This window comes from Ictalurus punctatus, chromosome 20 (assembly GCF_001660625.3).
Source record: "Ictalurus punctatus breed USDA103 chromosome 20, Coco_2.0, whole genome shotgun sequence".
In the NCBI taxonomy this organism is placed as follows: Eukaryota; Metazoa; Chordata; class Actinopteri; order Siluriformes; family Ictaluridae; genus Ictalurus; species Ictalurus punctatus.
Window position 1 is genome coordinate 13,600,942 of NC_030435.2, and position 22,562 is coordinate 13,623,503.

The 22,562-nt window shown below is 39.9% G+C and overlaps 1 protein-coding gene and 1 long non-coding RNA gene across 8 annotated transcripts; one reads left to right on the forward strand and one right to left on the reverse strand.

The window, feature by feature from the left end:
* The first annotated feature begins 26 nt into the window (after positions 1 to 26).
* On the forward strand, positions 27 to 18,203 carry LOC124629286 (uncharacterized). The gene is made up of 3 exons (XR_008393096.1): positions 27 to 197; positions 9,122 to 9,177; positions 17,575 to 18,203. It is a non-coding gene; the product is annotated as an uncharacterized LOC124629286 (long non-coding RNA).
* Positions 3,803 to 17,071, reverse strand: LOC108280845 (cullin-3). 7 transcript variants are annotated; one of them, XM_017496297.3, is made up of 6 exons: positions 16,738 to 17,071; positions 16,115 to 16,246; positions 6,939 to 7,063; positions 6,235 to 6,331; positions 4,822 to 4,956; positions 3,803 to 4,208 (listed from the first exon to the last, which is right to left on the reverse strand). In XM_017496297.3, exons 2-6 carry the CDS (start codon positions 16,232 to 16,234, stop codon positions 3,870 to 3,872), a joined length of 816 nt encoding a protein of 271 aa, XP_017351786.1. In that variant the 5' UTR covers positions 16,235 to 16,246; positions 16,738 to 17,071; the 3' UTR covers positions 3,803 to 3,869. The 7 variants fall into 7 exon arrangements, with proteins under 7 accessions (XP_017351786.1, XP_047018536.1, XP_017351785.1 ...); XM_047162580.2 differs by having other exon boundaries at positions 16,139 to 16,252; positions 16,738 to 17,070; XM_017496296.3 differs by having other exon boundaries at positions 16,115 to 16,252; positions 16,738 to 17,070.
* Positions 18,204 to 22,562: the final 4,359 nt, after the last annotated feature.

Below are 22,562 nucleotides of genomic sequence, written 5' to 3' on the forward strand. Positions count from 1 at the left end.
TGACAGGTGACGGGGAGAGGTTTTTTTTTTTTTTTTTTTACTGCGCAGACGGCACACACTGAGAAAGTGAGGAGAGAAAAGTAGACAGAAAAAAAACTAAGTTATGATCATATATTATAAATAACCGTTTGAAAGAGTGAAACCGAAGGTCGAAACAGTACTACTGCCAGTTTGAGTTTTATCCAACGTGAAACTTGGTGAGTTTAGTTTAATTAGTTAAGTGCGGAGTGCTATGCTAAGCTAATACAGCTATGACGCAGCATGTTGCATTACTTGGTTATTTTCTTCTCTTTCATTTAGCCATGTAAGTAATGTGTCAATTCGAATTTAATTCCAAAAGTGTTTTGAGTCACATTACTTCTGAGTTATTAAATTGTTAAATTGCATTGTGTAAATGTGAGTTATATTCAGTTATGTCAAGTGTTAGTTGTTAATGCGTGTTTCAATGCACATAGCTGTTACTCTATTTTGTTTGAGTTAAATTTTGTTTAGAGTAAAAATCAGACAGACGTAAAATACAAAAAGTATTTTAAATGATAAGTTACAACCGAGTCATTTTTTTCAACAGTATGCTTTAATTCAAATCGGTTCTAGTGCTTGCTACACATCTTAAATGCAAATGCACAGGTTTTATGCTTGATTGTGCATTTTTATCTTAAATTCGACAAATATGACAGCACTAGAACAGCTGAGAGGACCGAAGGAGCGCGAACGGCTGAAATGTTGGTGGCATTCATTCTTATGTAATCAAACACGCATTGTTCGATATCGAGGTCAGTAAAAACGATTGAGGTCATTCAGCTTATCGTATGATATATGGATAATCTAATTATCATGACGGGCCTACTGTGGTTATGTTGGTTTTTACTTTTTCACAACAAATGCCGTCTTCACAGACGAAAACCAGGGCACAAGACAAGAGTAAATATTCAGGGCTATTAATTGTTTAAATGATCAATCTAACAGGGCACACCTGGACAACAAAGTCCAGAGGAAAGCCTTCCCAGAAGAGTGGAGTGGAGTCCAACTCCATATTAAATCCCTTTGTTTTTGAGTGGGATTTTCAGTAAGCACATATGGGTGTGATGGTCAGGTGTCCACATACTTAGAGGTATGTAGTTGTTATTTTATTTTATTTTTATGCTGTGCTGCCTCCCCAAGTTGAAAGCTTAAATAAATAACCAAGACTGAAGGATCCGAGTGATAAACGTCACCTCTGTAGGCTACCGTTCATCTGCACTGAGCATGAGCAATAACGGCCTCAAGGCCATTCGCAGCCTGTCGCCAGGTAACGTTGGGCTACTTTTCAGGAAAAGTGAAGGAAAAACAAGTTCTTAGTTAGAACACTAGGTGTTGCTGTCACATAATGCCAGACAGATCTGTGTTTAATCTCCTTCCATTTAGCCACTTCATAATGTTATTGATTTTAAATTCTACAGGCCTGCATTAATGTTTCGAAGCTTTTGAGTATGCACCCAAAGAAAAAAAAAGCGAATGTCAAATTTAATGGAATCTGGCTGAGTTCAGAAGAAAGCATGTCTGTTTATTTTGCCGGGAATCAGTTTGTGGAACGAAGATGTAAAACTAGTGTAATTGCCACAGCACTGTTCTGACATACAGCACAAAGTGTTTTTATTCATATGTTTGTTTTTAACTTCTATGACAGTCATCCATCAGCCTGGGTGGAGATAATAAAAGAGAGGTCAGAGTGGAGTGTGTGTGGAAATATAATAATAAGAAGAAGAAGGAGAAGAACGCTAATGCTGGAAGTTTTTGATGTCGTGTCAGCTAGTTTTGTTAGATTGTGTGTCATTAGTGTACACATTGCAGGACCTTGACCTGCAGAATCTGATATAAAGTGTGATGGCGTTGCAAAGCATATACCAATAATTGCCTGGATGTCTGATCTGATGCTTATAAAGGCTCTGTTTCTGGTTGCGCTAACAAAGAACTATCTCCGCCCCCCACCCCCACACTTGTTTTCCATGACAAGGCCAGTGGTGATTTGGTTTATGGGTTATGAAGCACTACAGAGAGTGGCAGAGATGGGACGTTTGAGTCTGTGTGCACCTGCTTTATTGTTCATGGCCTTTCTCAAATTTACTCTGGTATCTGTTTATAAACAAGGCAAGAATGGATAAAATGTTGCCAACAGTTCAGAAGGCCAGCCACAGTCTTAAATGGTGGAATACATCAGCCAGCTTTGCTTATATGCCTTATTATTATTTATCATTATTATTTATTTGACCGGGGGAAAAAAAAAAAAACAGCAGAGAGCTTTACAGCACCACAGTACTAGCCGTCACGTGAGGAAACCCATTTCAAGTGCTTCTGTCTAAGAACCCTTCATTTTCAGGCAGCACTACATTATGATCTTTTAAATAGATCTTCCTTTTCCTCACCATCAAGTTGCACAGCTTTCTCACGTAGCAAGCAAGTGTAGATGTAATTTCGGGGTAAATGGTCTGCACTTATAGCGCTTATATCCAAAGCGCTTAACACTGTGTCCCATTCACACACACACCAATTGTAGCAGAGCTGTCATGCAAGGCACTAACTTGCCATCGGGAGCAACTTGGGGTTCAGTGTCTTGCACAAGGACACTTCGGCATGTAGAGTCATGTGGGCCAGGAATCAAACCGCCAACCCTAAGATTAGTGGACAACCCGCTCTACCACCTGTACAGTTCAACATGTGTAAAAAACAAAACAAAAAAAACAACTTGCTTCTGCATTAAATGACACGAAAGCACAAGTGAAATTGAACTTAAGGTGCTAGGTATGACTGACAAGTCACTTGATGAACTAAAGCATAAAGAATTCACAATGCTGTATTACAATAGTGTACTCATTGTAATATTCTTTCAGGAGATCAGGTTTTCACATTTGTTTTTTTTTTTTTTACACATGTTGGAGTTAATAAAGAAAATGTGAATATTTGGTTTAATTTGTGCATTCATCAACTAAAATGCCGTTGACTGATATTCACTGCCTTTTTACTCAGAGTAAAATTGACTAAAATGAATAAATGAGACACGAAGAAATATCGACTGCATTTAAACGATATTTTCATCAGAAGACAAAAACTATTTTCTGACCTTCTAATTCCAATGTCTGGATATTCTTAAGAATTCAAAGTTCGTTGTTCTTTGAAAGGGTGTCCTTGCATTATTATACCTATTATATTATCATTATATCATAAAATGGTATTAATATGACACATATCATTTATTCTGGGACAACATATCGTCCAACAAAAGTAGTTATCGTGACAGGCCTACCTGATGATGTTCCACGGTGCTGATTGTGTGTCTCAGGTGTGTTTAGAACCGAAAAAAAATAAATCAATCTGTCAAAGGCCTCTACAATCACTACAATGAGACAACTCTCTCTGACTACATTCACATCAAGGTAGCATGCATCAATCTAAAGTGACTCCGATCTGATAAAGCTATGTAAACATTATGTGCAAATGTATGTAAATATTTTCAGATTAGATGTGTGTCATGTTCCTATGTGATGAGACAGATCCAACATGTGGACATGCATCTGTAATCTGGAGCGCCAGATTATAAAGTGTGCTTTTTATTTCCTTACGTTACACTTTACCGTGCATGCGAATATCGCAATCATCACCACTCAACTTACACAACTGTCAGTAACAGAGGCCTTTTTCTTCCCCTTGCACTAATCACAAATACTGCAGCTAACATGTCAATCACTTTTAATAATGAACACCTGGGCTGCTCCCTTGCTCATTCTATCGCTATACCAGCGATAGACTATCTGGTAAATGTGCCAGGTTATTGTTGATTTTATATAATTATTTATTTTCAATGTGCACCAGTGAGTTATGACAGATCAGACTTACTAATAAACATGAATTATAACCGGAAACAGACAGATGAGAAATGAGCTTGATGAATGATGAATAAGGCTTTCAATGTGAAAACAGTCTTTGTCCATCACCTCTTCAGCTTCCTCTTTCCTCCAGCAGTGATAGAAGTGTGTAATGGCACTATCTGTCTGGATTTTGACCCTGTGCAGTTTGGAGGTAAACTGGTCGTTGACTGTAAACATGTGTCCGTTCTCAATCTCTTTGCTCTTCGGCTCCTTGGTAAGCACTCGCTGCGTGGGCTTTCCACACGCCAGAGACTGCAACGCTCGTACCAGCTCCCGCTCCGGGATATCCGTCTCCTGCTGGATCTCCTACGATAAAGTATCAGTTTATATTGCTACCACTAATACGCATTAAAGTATTAGCATTTAATAGATGTAATTACTATTTTTTTTTACTACTACCACCACCATCACTACTTGAGGTTGACCAATTTATCACTTATAGGTTTTTCCCGGATGCGTCCGTTGCGCGAGAAGTAATACATTACACAGTACGAGAGAGGCCTCTAGAGGCGAAATGAAAAGCTATCCCCGACAAATTTTGCTGTTATTTGAAGTGTTTGTTTTTTTTATTATATATGTTGAATGTATATATTTGCTTTAATATTTATTTATAGTTAATATATATTCATTTATATCATTTAAAAAAGTACAGTACATTTCCACAGTAGCCTCAGTGCTGTTTATTTTTGTAATAAAGCTCAACAATATTTTACTTTGAGTGTTATATTTCCATTCAGTATCTTAATTCAGTGTCAGTCATTTTAAAAACTATCGGCTGATTAATGGGTTATCGACAGGTACTGCCCTACTTAGTTATCAGTAAAATCCACCATTGGTCAACCACTACTGCTAATAATAATAATAATAATAATTAAAATTTGTGGAGAATAAAGACAACAAGAGTGACATACTGCTGTACCTCAAAGGTGCACTTTTCTCTGTTGTTGAACAGCATGAGGATAGTCATCTGGAAGGTGGATACCTGCAGTATGTGCTTCCTTGTGTTGGAGCCTGTTACCTGTGCACCTCCTACGCCTAATTCTGATCCATCCTCCTACAGAGATATAGAACACCGAGCACAGCTGAATTACAACCAAAACATACTGATCTCAAAGATATTTTAGGAAGAGGGCCTACTGTACCAGAGGCAGGTTTACAAAGCACCACTAAACAACTGACGCCTTCATTTAAATTTCAGCTGTATTAGATATATAGATATAACTCTTACATTATCCAATGTATTTCGGTTTGCTCTATGTGCCATTTGTGTGCATGTCGGTGGTGGGATTGGTTTCTTTTGTCTCCTCCCCCTTCTCTAGGCCCTGCCTACTGCATGCGTCACGTTCCGGCTTGCTAATGGATGATCATGTCCACGCCTGCTCCAGCCTTGAGCGACAAGATTGGTTGCCTGCACATTTCCGGAAGTGTACTTAAGCCTCGTCGGTCTCCATCCCAGGGCAGATCATTGCCATTTGCTTTGTGTTTAGAGACAAGTGCTTTTCGCCTGTGTAGGACCCTATGCCTGATTTGACTTTGTTTATGCTCTGCCCTGTTACGATTTGAGTGATACCCTTGTGTATATATGTATATATTATTTTGTTAATTAACACAGTACTAGTCACCTCTGTAAATAGTGCACGGTTAAGAGTGGTTAGTAGGAAGTCGGTGCCATTTGTCTTGATTCTTCTTTTCTCCTGGTTTTGAGTTAGCTAGGGAGTGAGGGAAGACGTGTATTTTTGTTTTCTTTTCTTGTAGTTTAGTTAGTTTTCTTTGGTAAATTTAGAGGGAATTTTTGTTTATTATTTTGGCCTGGCCAGCTTCTGAAGAGTAAAACCACCGTGTGTATAAAAGGTGCTCCGTTTGGAGAATAAACAAAACAAACGCAATCTTGGTCTCGCCAACCGTTTTCTTTTTTTATTGTATGTTGCGGCCCGACCTAGACCGGGTCGTAACTAAAACAAAACATATTAGATATAGATGTATCTAATACTCCTAACACACAAAAATGATTTTCGGCCATTTACCCAAACTACAGCCATCTCTATTCCAGGCTTTTGTACTGTAACAGCCTTACAAGCTTGAAGTTGTACAGAACTGTGTCATATTTCATTGTTTTTATTTTGTCCGCTGCACAATAATCATTAAGGGGAGAAATCATGGTTATAAATTTCTGAACAAAAAGATCTATATTTTCTAAGCCTTTGTATATTTTGTTGTCCTTGATCTGCATTATCAGGCAACATTATCTCGTATCCCATTTTCGTCCATATCATGCAGCGGTACTGTGCACCTTATAATTCATCGTGCTAGTGTCAAAGTGAGAGCGTGTTACCTTTTTCACAGGCCCATAGAAGGTGGCATTGAGGTCTGCTGAGCCCATGTGGTACTGCAGTGTGAGCTGCCGGCCACTGTGCTTGGCCAAGTAAAACCTGTAACACAGTTCACACACAAGCTTTGATCCCTTTATACCCCATCCTGCAAAGGGAAATAATGTATTCCTTGTTCTTATACACTCGATTCAATAGTTTGAGAATTGATAGGCTTGCTGCCTAACCGATGAGATCAGTTATTTAGTGCAGAAAAAAACAAGCCGTGCAGTACATCCAAGTTCAAGCATATACGCTCCATGTGGGGGTAATGGTGTTGTGGTGGCAGGGGTGTGGTCGAACGTCAGGAGAGGAGGTGGGTCGAACCAGCAGGTAACATTTGATGGGTTTCACCTGTGCCGTAACCGGCGTGAGAGAGAGCTGAGCAGCGCAGAGCTGTGCGTGTGAGATAAAACCGCTGTAAAGCAAAAGTTAAAAAAAAGAAAAATAGAGAACCCGTTTCAGTTGTCCCAATCCTGCCTCCCTGTCTCCTGCCGAACTGAAGAGAACTGTTACAGGCGCTTATTATGTCTACCTGCCACCACATTTCCATCATGGCACAAAGGAAAATGATTATTATAAAGGAACATAATAATTGCACTGAAGTCTGTGGTTGTGATTTTGTGGCAGCTTGTCATTGTTGTGATGCACAACAGAGCATTTATCATACCTTCTAAAGACCTCAAAGGCATGCCGTGGGGAGTGAGGGATGTTGCATCTGGTCGTAGCTGACTGTGTAGGCCAGTAACCTGTAGTCAGGACTCTGACTGTTAGATCAACACCACCTAGAGACAGCTGAGACAAAAAGAGACCACACACACACACCATAATTACTGCTCAGATAACAATTTGCACAGGGCTGTCTATGGATGGGCGATATGGACTTAAAACTATATCACAATATTTTCTGGTATTTACTGCAATAACGATATCAGTGACGATATAAATACAGTATCATTCACCACTCTTTTTGGCTACACGTGACCGCTGCATGCAGTCTTGAGAGCCTCAAAAACACAAACACTGATCTACAAGTAAAACTGATTTTCTGTAACCAAACCAGTTCCAGATTGTTTAGCGATAAACTCCTCCTCAGTTTCACGTCCGCCTTCCGCCATACTGGTTTTCACTCTGCACGTAAGCTGTGAATGGGCTGCAGACCATCACACACAGAAATATGTCATCCATCCATCCATCTTCTACCGCTTACTCCTTCATCAGGGTCACGGGGGAACTTGGAGCCTATCCCAGGGAGCATCGAGCACAAGGCGGGGTACACTCTGGACAGGGTGCCACTCCATCACAGGGCACAATCACATACACACTCACACACCTATTCGTACACTACGGACACTTTGTCTCAGGGTGCCAGTCCATCGCAGAGAAATACGCTATCAACTAGGCTTTATCGTTATTATCGCGGGAAGACTAATTCTTATTTTTGGGAGAATTTCTACCGGTATATTGCAAATGATAAGATATCACCCATCCCTATTGCTGTCACAGATTAGAATGTGTGTGTGTGTGCGCACAGTTGAATGGGTAATCACTATAAGTTAAGGACTTAGACAATCGTAGTACAGGAAAAAATGTTAGTGTGAGAACACATCAGAGAAGTGTTCCTCTCACAATACTAGAACAGTGTTGCTCATTATTTTTCAGACCCAGCTGGACTCCCCGTCCAATTCCTATTGTTGAATAATAATCTAATTAACCGGTGTAGGAATTTTTAGTTGTTGTATTTCATCTTGATTTGCATTCTGTTTTGGTATTGCACAGGGTTTGCGTTTCTGTTCATTTAACTGTTATTAGAGCATCTCTGAAACGAAAGGAAAACTCCACCCTGAAACCCAATTTGTTTATGTAAGGTATAACTGATGACGTGCCATTGAATTATTAGAAAATAATACACACCCACATCGGGGTGTGCATTATTGTTAAGTTCTTCTCTGAAACCAGTCACAGAGCCAGAATTTGGACCCTGCACTGGCTTATTCCTCTCGTCCGAGCTCGAGCAGCAGTCACACTGACACCAACGTTCAGTGAAAGCTTCTTCATTTAATGATACACAAAGCATAATATATACACACACACAAGAAATATTGATAAATGTCAATTGGAGCAGGTCACAGATAAAATCAAAACATCTATTACGTAGGTTCGAGTGATATAAGAACTAAAGATGTCTAGTCTACCAGATGATAATAAGAGGAAGAAGAAGAACCGAGAGAGAGAGAGAGAGAGAAAGAGACATGGTGATTAGGAATGCGCAAAACACCACATTCCATGAACACAAAACAATTTGGTTCCTGTACATCATGACACAAAGTAGAGACCTTCAGAACGGAGACACAGAGATAATGCTATGAAGCTCATCAATTATTTTCTAATAATTCAACGGACTGGAGTCAATTATTCCACAAAAGAAACTGCATCGAACCCTAAATATTAGGGCTGGGTATTGTGACCAATTATCCGATTCAATTCTTATTTATATGGTTTCAATTCGATTTTGATTCAATATCAATTAATTATCAATATTTCATTTTAAATGTTAATTTTGCAGACACGGAATCCATGTTTTAATATAAATGCTGGTAACTGAAACCCTCCTACTTAGCTATATTGCTGAAATACACTTTTACGTTAACAATAGTGCACACAAAATTATGTTTAATTACTTTTTACTTTGAGTAATAAACATTGCGACAAGAAATCATAACCCACGGGGGCAGTGATGACTTGACGGTTAAGGCTCTGGGTTACTGATCGGAAGGTTGGGGGTTCAAGCCCCAGCACTGAGAAACTGCCACTGTTGGTCCCTTGAGTAACCCTTAACCCTCTCTGCTCCAGGGGCGCTGTATCATGGCTGACCCTGCACTCTGACCCCAACTTCCTGACATGCTGAGGTATGCAAAGAAAAGACTTTCACTGTGCATATGTATTCAAATTCAAAACATGAAAGATGGCGACATTCAGGAGGTGAGGCGAATAACAAATCATATACATTTGCTCTCAAGTAAAGCATTAAGAATCGAGTCGGGGATTTCCCCAATAGATATCGTTTCGTTCAACTGAAGATCGATTCAAATAGGAGAACCGATATATTTTACCCAGCCCTAGCTTATACCACAGTTACCACACCTCAAGACATTGGCCAGATGTTTTATATCAAGACATTTGTCAGGTTTTTGTCCTTAAAACACTTGTGTGTGGAACTAATTTATTACTCATTGTTGATAATTCCAAAATGTCATTTTAGAGATAGTAACGAAGGCCATTGATATGCAGTTACTGGAGAGGAGGAGAGAGAGAGAGAGAGTTCAGTTTTTTTCCCCCTCACAGAGTTCACTCGTTTCAGGATAATATTAAAATAGAACGAATAAATAAATATTGATAAGCCTACTTGTTCATAGGGTTTTTCCTTTTTTTTTTTATTACTGCAGAAAATATAATGAATAAATAAATAAATATTTATAGCCCACTTTTTCACCAGGTTATTACTCGTGCTCGTTTGCCCTCACTTCCTTTTTTTTCTTGCTCTCTCTCTCTCTCTCCCTCTCTCTTATAACAGCATATCAATGGCTCAAGCCTCCGCTTTGCCTGGTGGCCGCATTACCACCTCGGGTGCACATTTTTTATCTAATAATTCAACCGCGAGTCATCAGTTATTCCTTCTGTATTTCTGAAAAGTAAATTTGCTTGTTGCTAGCTCTGTGTGCTGTGGTGGACAGTAGCCTAACTTCTCTGTTATTTCAGTTAACTTGCTGAAGCAATATGGAACTGTAATGCGGTCAAGACCTGACTGGAACTATTTCTGCTGTGCGTTTACTAACAAAAATAATTGCAGAAACCTAAACAAATTTTGGATCATTTTCCTCAATAAATAAATAAAGGCCAAGTATAACATTTGTCTCATTTGTTTAACTGGGTTCTCGTAATCTACTTCTAGGACCTGTGTAAAAATCTGATAATGTTTAAGGTCATATTTATCCTGAAATGTAGAAAATTCTAAAGGGTTCACAAACTTTCCAGCACCACAGTGTAACATTATATTATACATACATACATACATATGCATATATACATATATATAACACACACACACACACACACATATACACACACATATACATATATACATATACATATATACATATATACACACATACACACTTTACACAAAAGAGCAATAGAATCAAAGAGAGAACAAAGAGCCTCATAAGAGCCTTAAGCTTGGAGATCATATTTTTCTCCGAGTCGTCAGAGACGCTCTTATTGGTGAGAAGCCTCCTGGCCAGGTGCTGTTTGTAGTAACGCTCAAAAACATCTTTCTCCTGCATGAACTGGAAGAGCACCATAGCTTTGTCCAGGATGGACTCAACCTCCTGCTCGGTCAGCTACAAGACCCAAACACCCATGCATTTATTGTGTACATAAGCTTGCATCAACAAAGGTACCACTACTACAGCACCTCAACTAACAGTAACTTAAATAACCAGTCTCCACAACCAGTCTGAGCAGAAAAGCATCTCAGAATGCACAGTACAATCAAACCTAAAAGCAAAAGGTCCACCGCAGCAGCAGACCACACGGGGTTCCACTCCTGTCAGTCAAGAACGGGAATCTGAGGCCACAGTGGGCACAGGCTCATTTGGAAAAGTACCAGGCAATCTTTTTCCAACGGTCTGGTTTTGGTGAGCCAGTTACTGTAACAGCAGGTTCTGAAATACTCAAACCACACCATGCTCAAACCTCTGAGATTTCCCCATTCTAATGGTTCATATAACATTAACTGAAGCTCTTGATCACTATCTACATGATCTGATGCTTTGTGCTGTTGGCATACGATCAGCTGATTGGATAACTGCATTAATGTGCAGGTATTAGCATTAAACATTTCTTATACACTTTTAATACAAAATCCCAGGGCACTTATTGTAAAAGACTAGAAGTATAACCCCGGTGTCCTGGCGAAATTCCCCCATTGGCCCTTCTCAATCATGGAGATCGTCAAGAGCACAAAATTCCTTGGTGTTCATCTGACGGAGAACCTCACCTGGTCTCTCAACACCAGCTCCATAGCTAATAAAGCCCAACAGTGCCTCTACTTTCTGAGAAGGCTGAATAAAAGCCCATCTCCCACCCCTCATTCTCACAACATTCCACAACTATTGAGAGTATCCTGAGCAGCTCCGAATCGGATTGCAAGACCCTGCAGAGGTCAGTGAGGGCAGCTGAGAAGATAATAGGGGTCTCTCTTCCCTCCATCATAGACATTTACACCACACGTTGCATCCACAAACCCACCAGCATTGTGGATGACCCCACACACCACTCACACACTCTTCACCCTCCTTTATAATCAATTTATAACATTTTTGACATGCGTTTTTCTGGATTTTTTTGTTGTTATTCTGTCTCTCACTGTTCAAATAAATCTACCATTAAAATTATAGACTGATCATTTCTTTGTCAGTGGGCAAATGTACAAAATCAGCAGGGGATCAAATACTTTTTTCCCCTCACTGTAACTTTTGCTACGGTTACGCCTGTCATCTTCACTACTCCCGGCGTTAAACTTTTGGAAACGCCGAAGACCCAGTTTTAGTTTGAAAACTCTGGGCTCACGTCAGTGTAAACAGATGAAAACGAATACTTTTGAAAACAAAGGCGCTCACATTCGCCTCCTGACTGGGTCTTCTGTATCATTGTGTATCCTTCCCTGACTCATCAAGCCTCTACCATATGACCATTACGCTACCTTAATCGTATACACAACACAGACACTGAACTGCAAGCTTTGCTGGCTTTATCGTCATTGCGTAACATGCACAAGAGGCAAGCTATGATTAGAGAATGGTAAATGGTAAAATGGCACGCTTATATAGCGCTTTTATCCAAAGCGCTTTATACTGTGTCTCATTCACCCATTCACACACAGACACTCACACAACAATGGTAGCAGAGCTGCCATGCAAGGCGCTAACTTGCCATCGGGAGCAACTGGGGTTCAGTGTCTTGCCCAAGGACACTTCGGCATGTAGAGTCATGCGGGCCAGGAATCGGACCGCCAACCCTACGATTAGGAGACAACCCTCTCTACCACCTGAGCCACAGCTGCCCAATCGGCAACAAATTTCATTTCAAGCGGTGTAAGCCCTACATGGAACGCCGGTCTGGACTAGTAACCAACTTTCTGTTTACACTTGTATGCGCATGTCCAGTGTCCATGAATGGTCATATGACATGCGTTTTCGGTCGTGTCATGTGGACGGAGATCGTTTCTGAAACACAGCAGAAACGCCAGTGTGGACGACGATCGGTTTCATTTTAAAACAAAAATGCGCTAGGGTAAGCAGGGCCTCAGACTCAGTGAGCCCCCAATCATATAATTACAAAGTCCTGCAATACCAAGAGCTGATCAAAGCAAACACCCTCCTCTCTCAGCTGGTCCGAAGCTTTAGCCCTGAAGGATCACCAACACCTACTAACCCCAACCACATGGACACGTCAAACACATCAGATTAGATCAAATTACAATACAAATGAAACAAAACTGCATCACCTGCAACACAACAACGGAGTAAAATGCAATGCTATTTGTCCCTGAAAAGACAGTACACCACGACAGACTATCTGTACACAGTGACAGACTAAACCCTGAGAAGCAGCTTGACAAGATACAGACTCAGTGGACACGCCCTAGCAAGAGAAACAGGCAGACACAGGAAAACATGGCTCCCACAGGAAGAAAGGGTCGTGTCTACACTGCAACCAAAACACAGTTGAGACGGAGCTGCACTTCCTAACAGAACACACAACATACACACACATCCGAGATAAACTCTTCCCCAAAATTATACACACACACACCAAACATTTGACTATGTATCAAGCAGTGACACCCCCCACCCCCCCACCCCCCCACTCCCCCACTAGGAGAAGATAAACACTGCTGTATATTAGCAGCACAGTATGTCTCAGCCTGCCACAATATTAGGGACAGTGAGTGATCTGCCTTGCCCTTGTTTTTTTTATGTAATTATTGTGATTGCTCTTTTTTATAATTAGTGTGTATTTTTTTCTTACCTTTATACGTACATTCACTTTTATCCTGTAATTATACACAGATCCTTCTTTTTTCAATTATTCTGTATAGAGTACATTTATTTTGTCCTTTACATTTTATTATTAAAAAAAACTTAATTTGTACATTTATTTTGTCCTTAATTTGTTTGTTGCTCACCTTTCAAAGTTCAAACACTGAAACAAATCAGTTGGGGTAAGAGACATCTCATGTTGTACAGGGATGAAGGAAAAATTATTCTTCGTTTCCCAGCACATAATTACACATTTGCTATGACACTGGTTTTATTCTAAATTTCCTTGGTCCAGCTGAGCAACCTATTAACATTGTTGAGTATGGCACTGCCCCTGCGATGGATTGGCACCCTGTCTCCCTGTGACCCTGAAAAAGATAAGCGGTATAGAAGATGGATGGATGGATGGAGTATGGCACTGCTGGGTACAGTGGCACCTGTCATGGGGTGGGAGATATTAGGCAGCAAGTGAACAGTCAGTTCTTGAAGTTGATGTGTTGGAAGCAGGAAAAATGGGCAAGCGAAAGAATCTGAGAGACTTTGACAAGGGCAAAATTGTGATGGCTTGATGACAGGGTCAGAGCATCTCCAAAACAGCAGGTCTTGTGGGATGTTCCCAGTATGCAGTGGTTAGTACCTATCAAAAGTGGTCCAAGGAAGGTCTGATGAATCACGTTTTCTTTTACATCGTGTGGATGTCTGGGTGGCATCAAGATGCACTATGGGAGTGTGATGCTCTGGGCAATGTTCTGCTGGGAAATCTTGAGTCCTGACATTCATGTGAATGTTACTTTGACACGTACCACCTACCTAAACACTGTTGCAGACCAAGTACACACTTTCATATGAACTGTATTCCCTAATGGCAGTGACCTCTTTCAGCAGGAAAATGCTTCCTGCCACACTGCAAAAACTGTTCAGGAATGGTTTAAGGAACATGACAGAGTTCAAGGTGCCGATTTGGCCTCCAAATTCCCCAGATCTCAATCCGATCGAGCATCTGTGGGACGTGCTGGTCCAATCCATGGAGGACCGACCTCGCAGCTTACAGGACTTAAAACATCTGCTGCTAACTTGTTGGTGCCAGATACCACAGCACACCTTCAGAGATCTTATGGAGTCATCAATGGGTCAGAGCTGTTTCGGTGGCAGCTCTGACCCATCGATGACTCCATAAGAGGACTCCATAAGGAGGACCCACACAATATTAGGCAGGTGGTTTTAATGTTACGACTGATCGGTGTGTATGCATTTCTTAGGCTGAATACAGACTTGAAGATTTTAAGCCCGATTTGCACCCTCCCCAACGATCGGGGGGGGGGGGGGGGGGGGGGGGGGTGCATGGCCCGATTCGAGGCTTGTTGCTTGTCGAAAGAGCCCAAGAGAGAGGGAGAGAGATGAAGCGAGAGCAGGGGGGGGGGGGGGGGGGGCACAAGAGAGACAGGGAGAGAGAGACAGCACGAGAGAGAAAGAGAGAGAGGGGAGAGAGCACAAGAGGGGGAGAAGAGAAAGGGTGATAGAGCACGAGAGAGAGAGAGAGAGAGAGACAGAGAGAAATGATATGCAGCTAATAAGCAAAACGAAGTGGGAGTGATACTATCTTCTGAAGTTTCTGTGAGCTCTCGTGTCTGTGAAATTGTTATTGACAGGTATGTGGTTTCGCGGTCTGGCAAAATCATCTAGTGCGTGTGTTCGGAGGATTATAAAACCTGTTAAGATACTAAAAAAAATCGTCCACTGTGTCCCCGACATTAAATTGACGCCAAGTACGCTTAGATTTTCAGGAGAACCACTTGTCCATAAATCTTTCAGTATAGGGAAACTCGAATCTTTGTCTGTGTTAAATCACCCATTTGCTGCAAGTGTGGGAAAATAAGATGGGGCATGATCCATTAACAGGGTAAGTGACCATGGCTGTTAACCGCCTGTAACTGGTGAGTTGAATTTACTCAAGAAAAAATACTTTCTTTCCCTATTAAAAATGACAAATATTGATTTTTCTCTCAATTTTAACAATCTCTCAATCAGCGCAGTAGCAGGTTTAGGAGTTTCTTGCCTGTATATAGTCGACAGGGTTCTTGCCCTCTCCCTCCTCGGACACCAGCGCTTACCCCTGTTCTCTCAGATATAGACTCATACACTCACACATTGTTTTCAGCCCGTTTGGCACCCTGCTGAATAGCTTATACATACAGGCCAGATCTCTGTGTGTGTGAGAGAGAGAGAGAAATTAAATGTAAGTAAGCGATGAATCCATCACTATTTAGCATCACAGTATCCACAAAATGACTCTTTCAAAGTCAGATTTACAAATATATGAATTTAACAGAGTAACATAAATTCACCATTCAACTGGCTGCTTGCACATTGACTACTGGTTATGTTTCATATCCCATATCAGCATTCTTTACACACACACACACACATAGGTAAGGTACATATTTGGCCAAAGAAGAAGGTTAAATTTATAGCGGCTCAGAGAGAGCGCATTTGCTCTGCACCCTCTGTGTGTTCTTAATTTGCCATCACAATTCCACAATTCATACTCCTTCAATACAAATGAAAGTATATACAGTCCACAACAAAAAGACACATGTAGTTTTATTCTTTAAATAAACTTAATTTTATTTCTTATCTTGTTTTATATAATTTAAAAAATATATATATATATATATATTTTTTTTAAAGGGGCTGGTCTTTTATTTTTGTCGTGGACTGTACAGCAGTGTATGCATGGTCTTACCTTTACTTGTCTGTCATTACTCACATCATCAAATCCCCAAAACGCCTCCCTCACTTCACAGGCCACCTCACTTTTTGCCACATAACGCAAAATGACAGATCTGGGCTTTGTTTGTGACATCCGTTGTCTCGTCTACTTCTACAGCAACAAAAAGGGCTGCATTAATCTCCTTTTTTTATATCATTTCTAATCACATCACTTAATGCTTCAATTAAATCGTTCTGAATTCTGTTTGATAAGCCAGAAAACACAGTGGATGTCTCCAAAATGTCTAGCTAACCTATCATCTTTCTCAGTAAAAGTATGTAATAGTTCTACATAGCTGCCACGATTAGAAGAGGTCATACTCTCATCGTTAGCACGAAATGCTAATTGCTGTTCGGCTAGGAAGCAAGTTGCATTAATGAGGTCTTTTAAAATCTCTCAGTTTTCCTTTACCGTAGCATTGTGGACGCTAATATTTAGTCTCCACTGTTCGTTCAAAGCCAAATCTATCCTTGCGCTTCCAAAAGTTTTTAAAGCAGTTTGACTTTAAATGTGAGTAGTTGAACTTTCATGTCTGCTGAGGCTTCTTGGTATATTTTTCAAGTCACAAAATCCTGTTGTAGTCCAGACATTGTCACCTGTTGAGAACAAAAGGCAGGGAAAGCAGAAAAGGCGGCTTCTCGAAGCACAAACACACAGCCAGTGTTTTCGGGTGTACCACTCCGTTTGAAAAGAGCGCGTTATCTTCTGACCCGTCGTTTGAAGCAAATCTTTTAGCTCCGGCATCGGTCTTCCATTATTAATCACTTCCAGTTTTGACTGAAAGTCCAGTTTAGAGAAATGTTTTAGCTTATATATAATTATATGTAATTTTTGCGGTCAGGGCAAAAAATAAAAATAAACGGACTGATTGCGGTGCACTTGACTTTTTTAGCTAGCATATTACCCACAATACCATTTGTCTGTAATACGTGAAGAAGAATATTAGCAGAACAAGCCGTATGCTCACACACGCCCCCTTCAGTGATTCAGAGGTACTGGCTGCCTCCCCTCCTGCTTTTTCACTGCTGCGCTATGTCAGATCAGCAAGACTAATAAGTCAAGGGCGTAGGTTTGGTCTCAATATTGGTTTTATATATATATATATATATATATATATATATATATATATAGTGTATGTGTGTATAGTGTATGTGTGTATAATTGAGTATGCTAGATTAAATGATGAAATAAGAACCTGTTACGGTATAAGCAGAGCGCTTTCATGCAAGAAGGATTCGTAATAATTTGTCATTTTTGGTTTTAAAAAAATAAACCAGAAAAGCAGCAAAGATCATTTGATTAAACTGTTTATTATTTGCTTATTAGTCAAGAACAATATAGCCCTGCACCAATGAACACCATCCATTTTTTAAATGAATTTTCTTTTAGTTAAGAGCGTTATACATATTCATTTTGTTTTCTTTTCCCCCCAGGGTTTATCAGGTCCCAGTGAACCACCAGGAGCTAATTGTCGCCTACTGTAGATCACTACACTGCACACAGAAAAGACTTCATAGTGAATCCACAGTCTTAATGACTGGCTATGGTTGATGAGAGAGTGGCACTGCCATCCTTTCCTCATAGAGACAATAGCTGGTGTAAGTGCACAGGTGATGCGGGAAAAGACGCAGAACGTTCCTTATGCATCATTTATCACGCCCATTTAAATCCGCAAATCCACTGAATGAGAACAGTTGAGTGCCAGTACAGCACACCCGACTAAGCATTAATTGTGATTATATTAAACATTTATTTCTCTATGAGGAGATCTGATCCTGGAAAGGTGAACATTTTAAACAATTTAGTATAATGCCAGTCATCTAGAGGATTTCAAAAGCCATGTCTCACTATGACAATGAGCATGTGCTGATAATTGGTCAGGAGAATGAAGGTTCTCCCAGAAAGAAGAAAATACTGTATGTAAACTACTATTTTACCTAGACATGTAGCTACTTTTGGGTCATTCCATCTCAAGTGGTCCAATTCAGGTCCAATGACCGTTTTTAATCTTTTGTTTTTTTTTTGTTTTTTTTTTTGAGTGATTACCTATATTTATTGGCATTACAAAACCACCAGTTTTTATATATATATATAATTTTTTATTTTACTTTGTTTTCTATGACTGCCATCTTATTGTCATGGCACAGAGCACATTTTGGTTGTTTACAGAAGCTGTTACACAGTTGTTTACAGAAACCTTGATATCTTAGCTCAGGATGGTCCTAGCTCCTTGGAATGAAAACTGACCTCTATTAGCCCTAGCTCTGTAACCAATGGAATCTCAAACTCAATTTTTACAGCAGAATGCTACTATAGATAACTTATTTCTGAGAAAATTTCAGGTTCATATCTCATCCCCCACCAGAAATATTCAACCCGAAACTGACTGGAATTTAAAAAATTGCACTCTCTCACCCCATTAAAAAAAGAGAAGTCTCAAACCTGAAATGTTCTGCATGCACACTATACTTACCTAGGTGCCCCCTAAAAAAATGAAGACTCGAACCCAACCATTCCCTAAGTGTCAGCAATCGTTTGGACTTAAGTTCTAGGTATAAGGAACATGAATGTGCAAGATGTTTATATATGTACATGCACCTTTTTTTTTTAAAAAATGTGCTCTAGAGATTTTTTTCCCAAGGAGATAGGATCATCCTAAACCGAGACATTGAGGGTTCTGTAAACAGCTGTATAACCAAAATTTGTTGTGTGCTATGACACAAAGATGGCTGTCGTAGTTAAACCAAATAGAACAAAATAAAATAAAAATAAAAAACTGGTGGTTTTGCAATGCCAATACATAGAGGTAATCACTCAACAACAACAAAAAAGGCCAAGAAACCATCTTTGCAATTATTGGACCACTTGAGATGGAGAAAAAGACTTTTATGTGTTGTATATTCCTAGACTAATGCATGATCAGGTCAGCATAAAACCTTTGAACAAACACAAGAAAGCATTTACTTTTTATTCTCTGTTCCTTAAATGAGCTTCTTATACAGCATAGAGGTCAAAGACAACAGAACATGCCTGATTTCCTCAAGTCAAATCCTAAATTACCTCCACATCCTGTAAAATTTGGCTTGTACATTTAATTTTAATTGTCTGTACAGCAGTTGCCCAAATTTCCTGGGGACACCGGCCATATTTATAAAGTAATTTTTGTTTTAGTTGTGTTTTTATGTGTGCAGCGGGTTTGAAGTCATGACATTTGAGTCACATATGCAGTACTTCTAAGATTCCTTATACATTTTTAAAATAATAATTAAAATAAATGAATACATAAAAAATTATATATAACATTTATTACAATCTGATATTTTGTAATATTATTGAATATAAAAAAATAGAATATGATAGAATATAATGTAAATATCAGACTGTAATAAATGTTATATACTTTTTAAAAAAAATTGTATTATTTTATTTACATTATTGCAATATGAAAATGAATAATTAATACCATGACTACATGACTCCTGACTATGTAGTAGTACTGCTATCACAATGAGATGTGTGCAAGTTTTGCAGTATGTTTTAAATGTACAGTATATTGCCTACAGCAGTGCTTTTCAGTTCCACTCCTACAAGGCCATCATTGTGTTAATCCACAATTTTTTTGAATTACAGGAGTCTGACCAGAGAAAACACCAACCTGTGAAATGCTGTGCCACTCCAGTACTGGATTTGACTCAAAGGAGCGTAAATCATGACTGTCGGCCATCTTGAGCAGGCATTAGGTGTTGGCTGTTGACTTAGAGAGACGGACAATCAAGGTGAGGGTCTCCAGCTGATCGATGAAGATTCAGACTTCCTGCTGGGAGATGCGAGTCCACACCAAGGGCAGGTGAGTTGACACTGCTACCAATTTGTAACACATAATGTGAATAACATGCAATTTTCTCAATTTCCTCAAAGCTGCAGTATGAAACTTTTGCCTCTCTGTCACCATCTCTGTTTGAAACATAAAATTGCAATTTACTTACAGAATTTTTTATTTTTTTTTGTATTCTCTGCGTGGATGAATCTGATCGTTTGAGCTGTTCGTATGTGTTGTATATTAGCTCCAATACTTGACAACGGAGTTAGAGGCGGATACGATTTTCTTGCATTAGAGGTGAGTTGCACTCGTAGCTAGCAGAAAACAAGTGCAATTTACCACACTGACCACAGCACAACAAACAATAAAAACAATATAGGAAACACGATACCTAGCTGAATCTAGCGGACAAGTATGTTAATGTTAGTTAGCTACCTACTGAGCCACTGAAATATCTTATCTGTTCAGCAGAAAAAAAACACATCTCTGTGTCAGTCTCCAACCCCTTCAGATCTCCGAATTGTCACCACCTCTCCAAAGCCATGCCGATCCTTATATTTATTCTCATTTTAGCACAGACTCTGTTGTTTTCCCTTTTTGACTGCAGGCTCTCCGCAGTTCAAGGTTTCTTGGTTTTGAAAACAGCTGATTCCCCAGATGTCAATGATGATTGCGTTTAGAACTATCCAGATTAAAAGCAGATAACAAGTTTAAATACTAATCAACTTTTGTAAGAACAAGCCACAAACACTCCACCATCCTCAGCCCACATACACGCAATATAGTAGCTGTTTACGGATGTGACGTAACCACACTGAGGTGAATGACGTCAAACTGGCCAAATCCAATCCGACAGCTTAAATTATAAATCATTATTATAAGCTTATTGTTGTGAATCGCAGTGAGGTAAGGAGACGGTTTTGAATAATGATTTTTCCTTTTATGTATTTGCTAAACATTTGATTTTTGTTCATTTTTAACTGAAACAGTTCGATACTGCAGCATTTATGGACATGGGAATTCTATTTAAATTTGAAAAAGTAATCAAAATTCTTCAAATAAATACAGTGAGGTCATTATGACCTGTGTAACATGGTGAAAAAATCCCTAATCTTTGTAAATATGAAAGAGATTATTTTAGAGTCACATGAGGTCCATCAGTGATTTGACACACATCCTCCATCAGGGAATCTATACATGATACATCACAGGAAACCACACACACTCATTCACACCCAGGGCTATTTAGATTAGACAGTCCACCTAGCGGCATGTTTTTAGGGTATGAAATGAAAAAAGAGAACAGACAGGAGCAAGAGGAATTCAAACTCTGAACCCACCACTCTCTGCTTCACCATTGTCCTATCCAAGGTGCATTATGACCTCACACTCATTGTTTGTTGAATTGGCTCTGGATCTAATGGGAACCTGACCAGGATGAAGCACTTACTGAAGATAAATGAAATGAGATGTCCTTGGTTAATAGAACACACCTGCTGATGTGTAGTAAGGGTAAGTTATCAAAGCCCGGATGTGGGATCAAAAGTTCAGGGTGAGCTACAAAAGACCATTCACAAAAGTGTGTGCTACACTGACCTGTGACTCAGCATGAACAGCGGTTCAAAAAGATGAGGTTGGATGGCTTCATATGTCTTAGAGGAAGCATGTGATAGCCTTCACTTTCCTTAGATGGTAGCTGTATGGCAAAGGAGGGCTAGCTGGTGGGTGTGAATTAACAGGTGACCAAGTTAAATAAATAAACAAGTGAGAATATAAAACGGGGGCAAGATGGCTTAGTGGTTAGCATGTTTGGGGGTTTTGATTCCCGCCTCTGCCTTTTGTGAGGGGTTTGCATGTTCTCCCTGTGCTTTGGGGGTTTCCTCCAGGTACCCCGGTTTCCTCCCCCAGTCCAAATATGTGTTGTAGGCTGACTAGAGATGCCAAATTGCATATACACCCTATCCTGGGTGTCCCACGCCTTGTACCCTGGGTCCCCTGGGATAGGCTCAAGGTTTCCCGTGACCCTATGTAGGATAGGCGGTACAGAAAATGGATGAGTGGATAGATAAAATCAGAAAAGTGAATTTTGACAGCCAAAATAACAAGAAAGTATGTCTTAATTTGAAAAGAAGTAAGTGAATTTTTTTGACCTAATAAGTAGGGCTGCACAATTAATCTAATATCGATCGCAACTATGATTTTGACTGCCCACGATTAAATGAACATGATCGACTGCGATATTGACGTTTAAAGTTTGTCCTCCGCTAATAGAAAACTCCACTGCAGATCAAATCAAGTGCTTCCTACACTTACAGCCAATCACCATAGAGCGGCGCAGGGATGTTGTCATTTAGTAGTGCCAAAACCCTGAAACAGAGTTAGCATTTTAGCCCTCAAGCTGCCAGCTTCGCTTAGAGCTCCAGCGCTTTGCGTGAGGGGAAATCATGACATTAACATGATGCTAAATGGCACTACAGAGGTCGTCGGGGACATTAAACGTCATCACGCCGAACGGGAAAAAACTTTGCAGATAAACTCAGGGTTCTACTGTGTGACCATTTCACTCACTTTTGTGACTGAAAAGTATTTTGTGCGACTGTG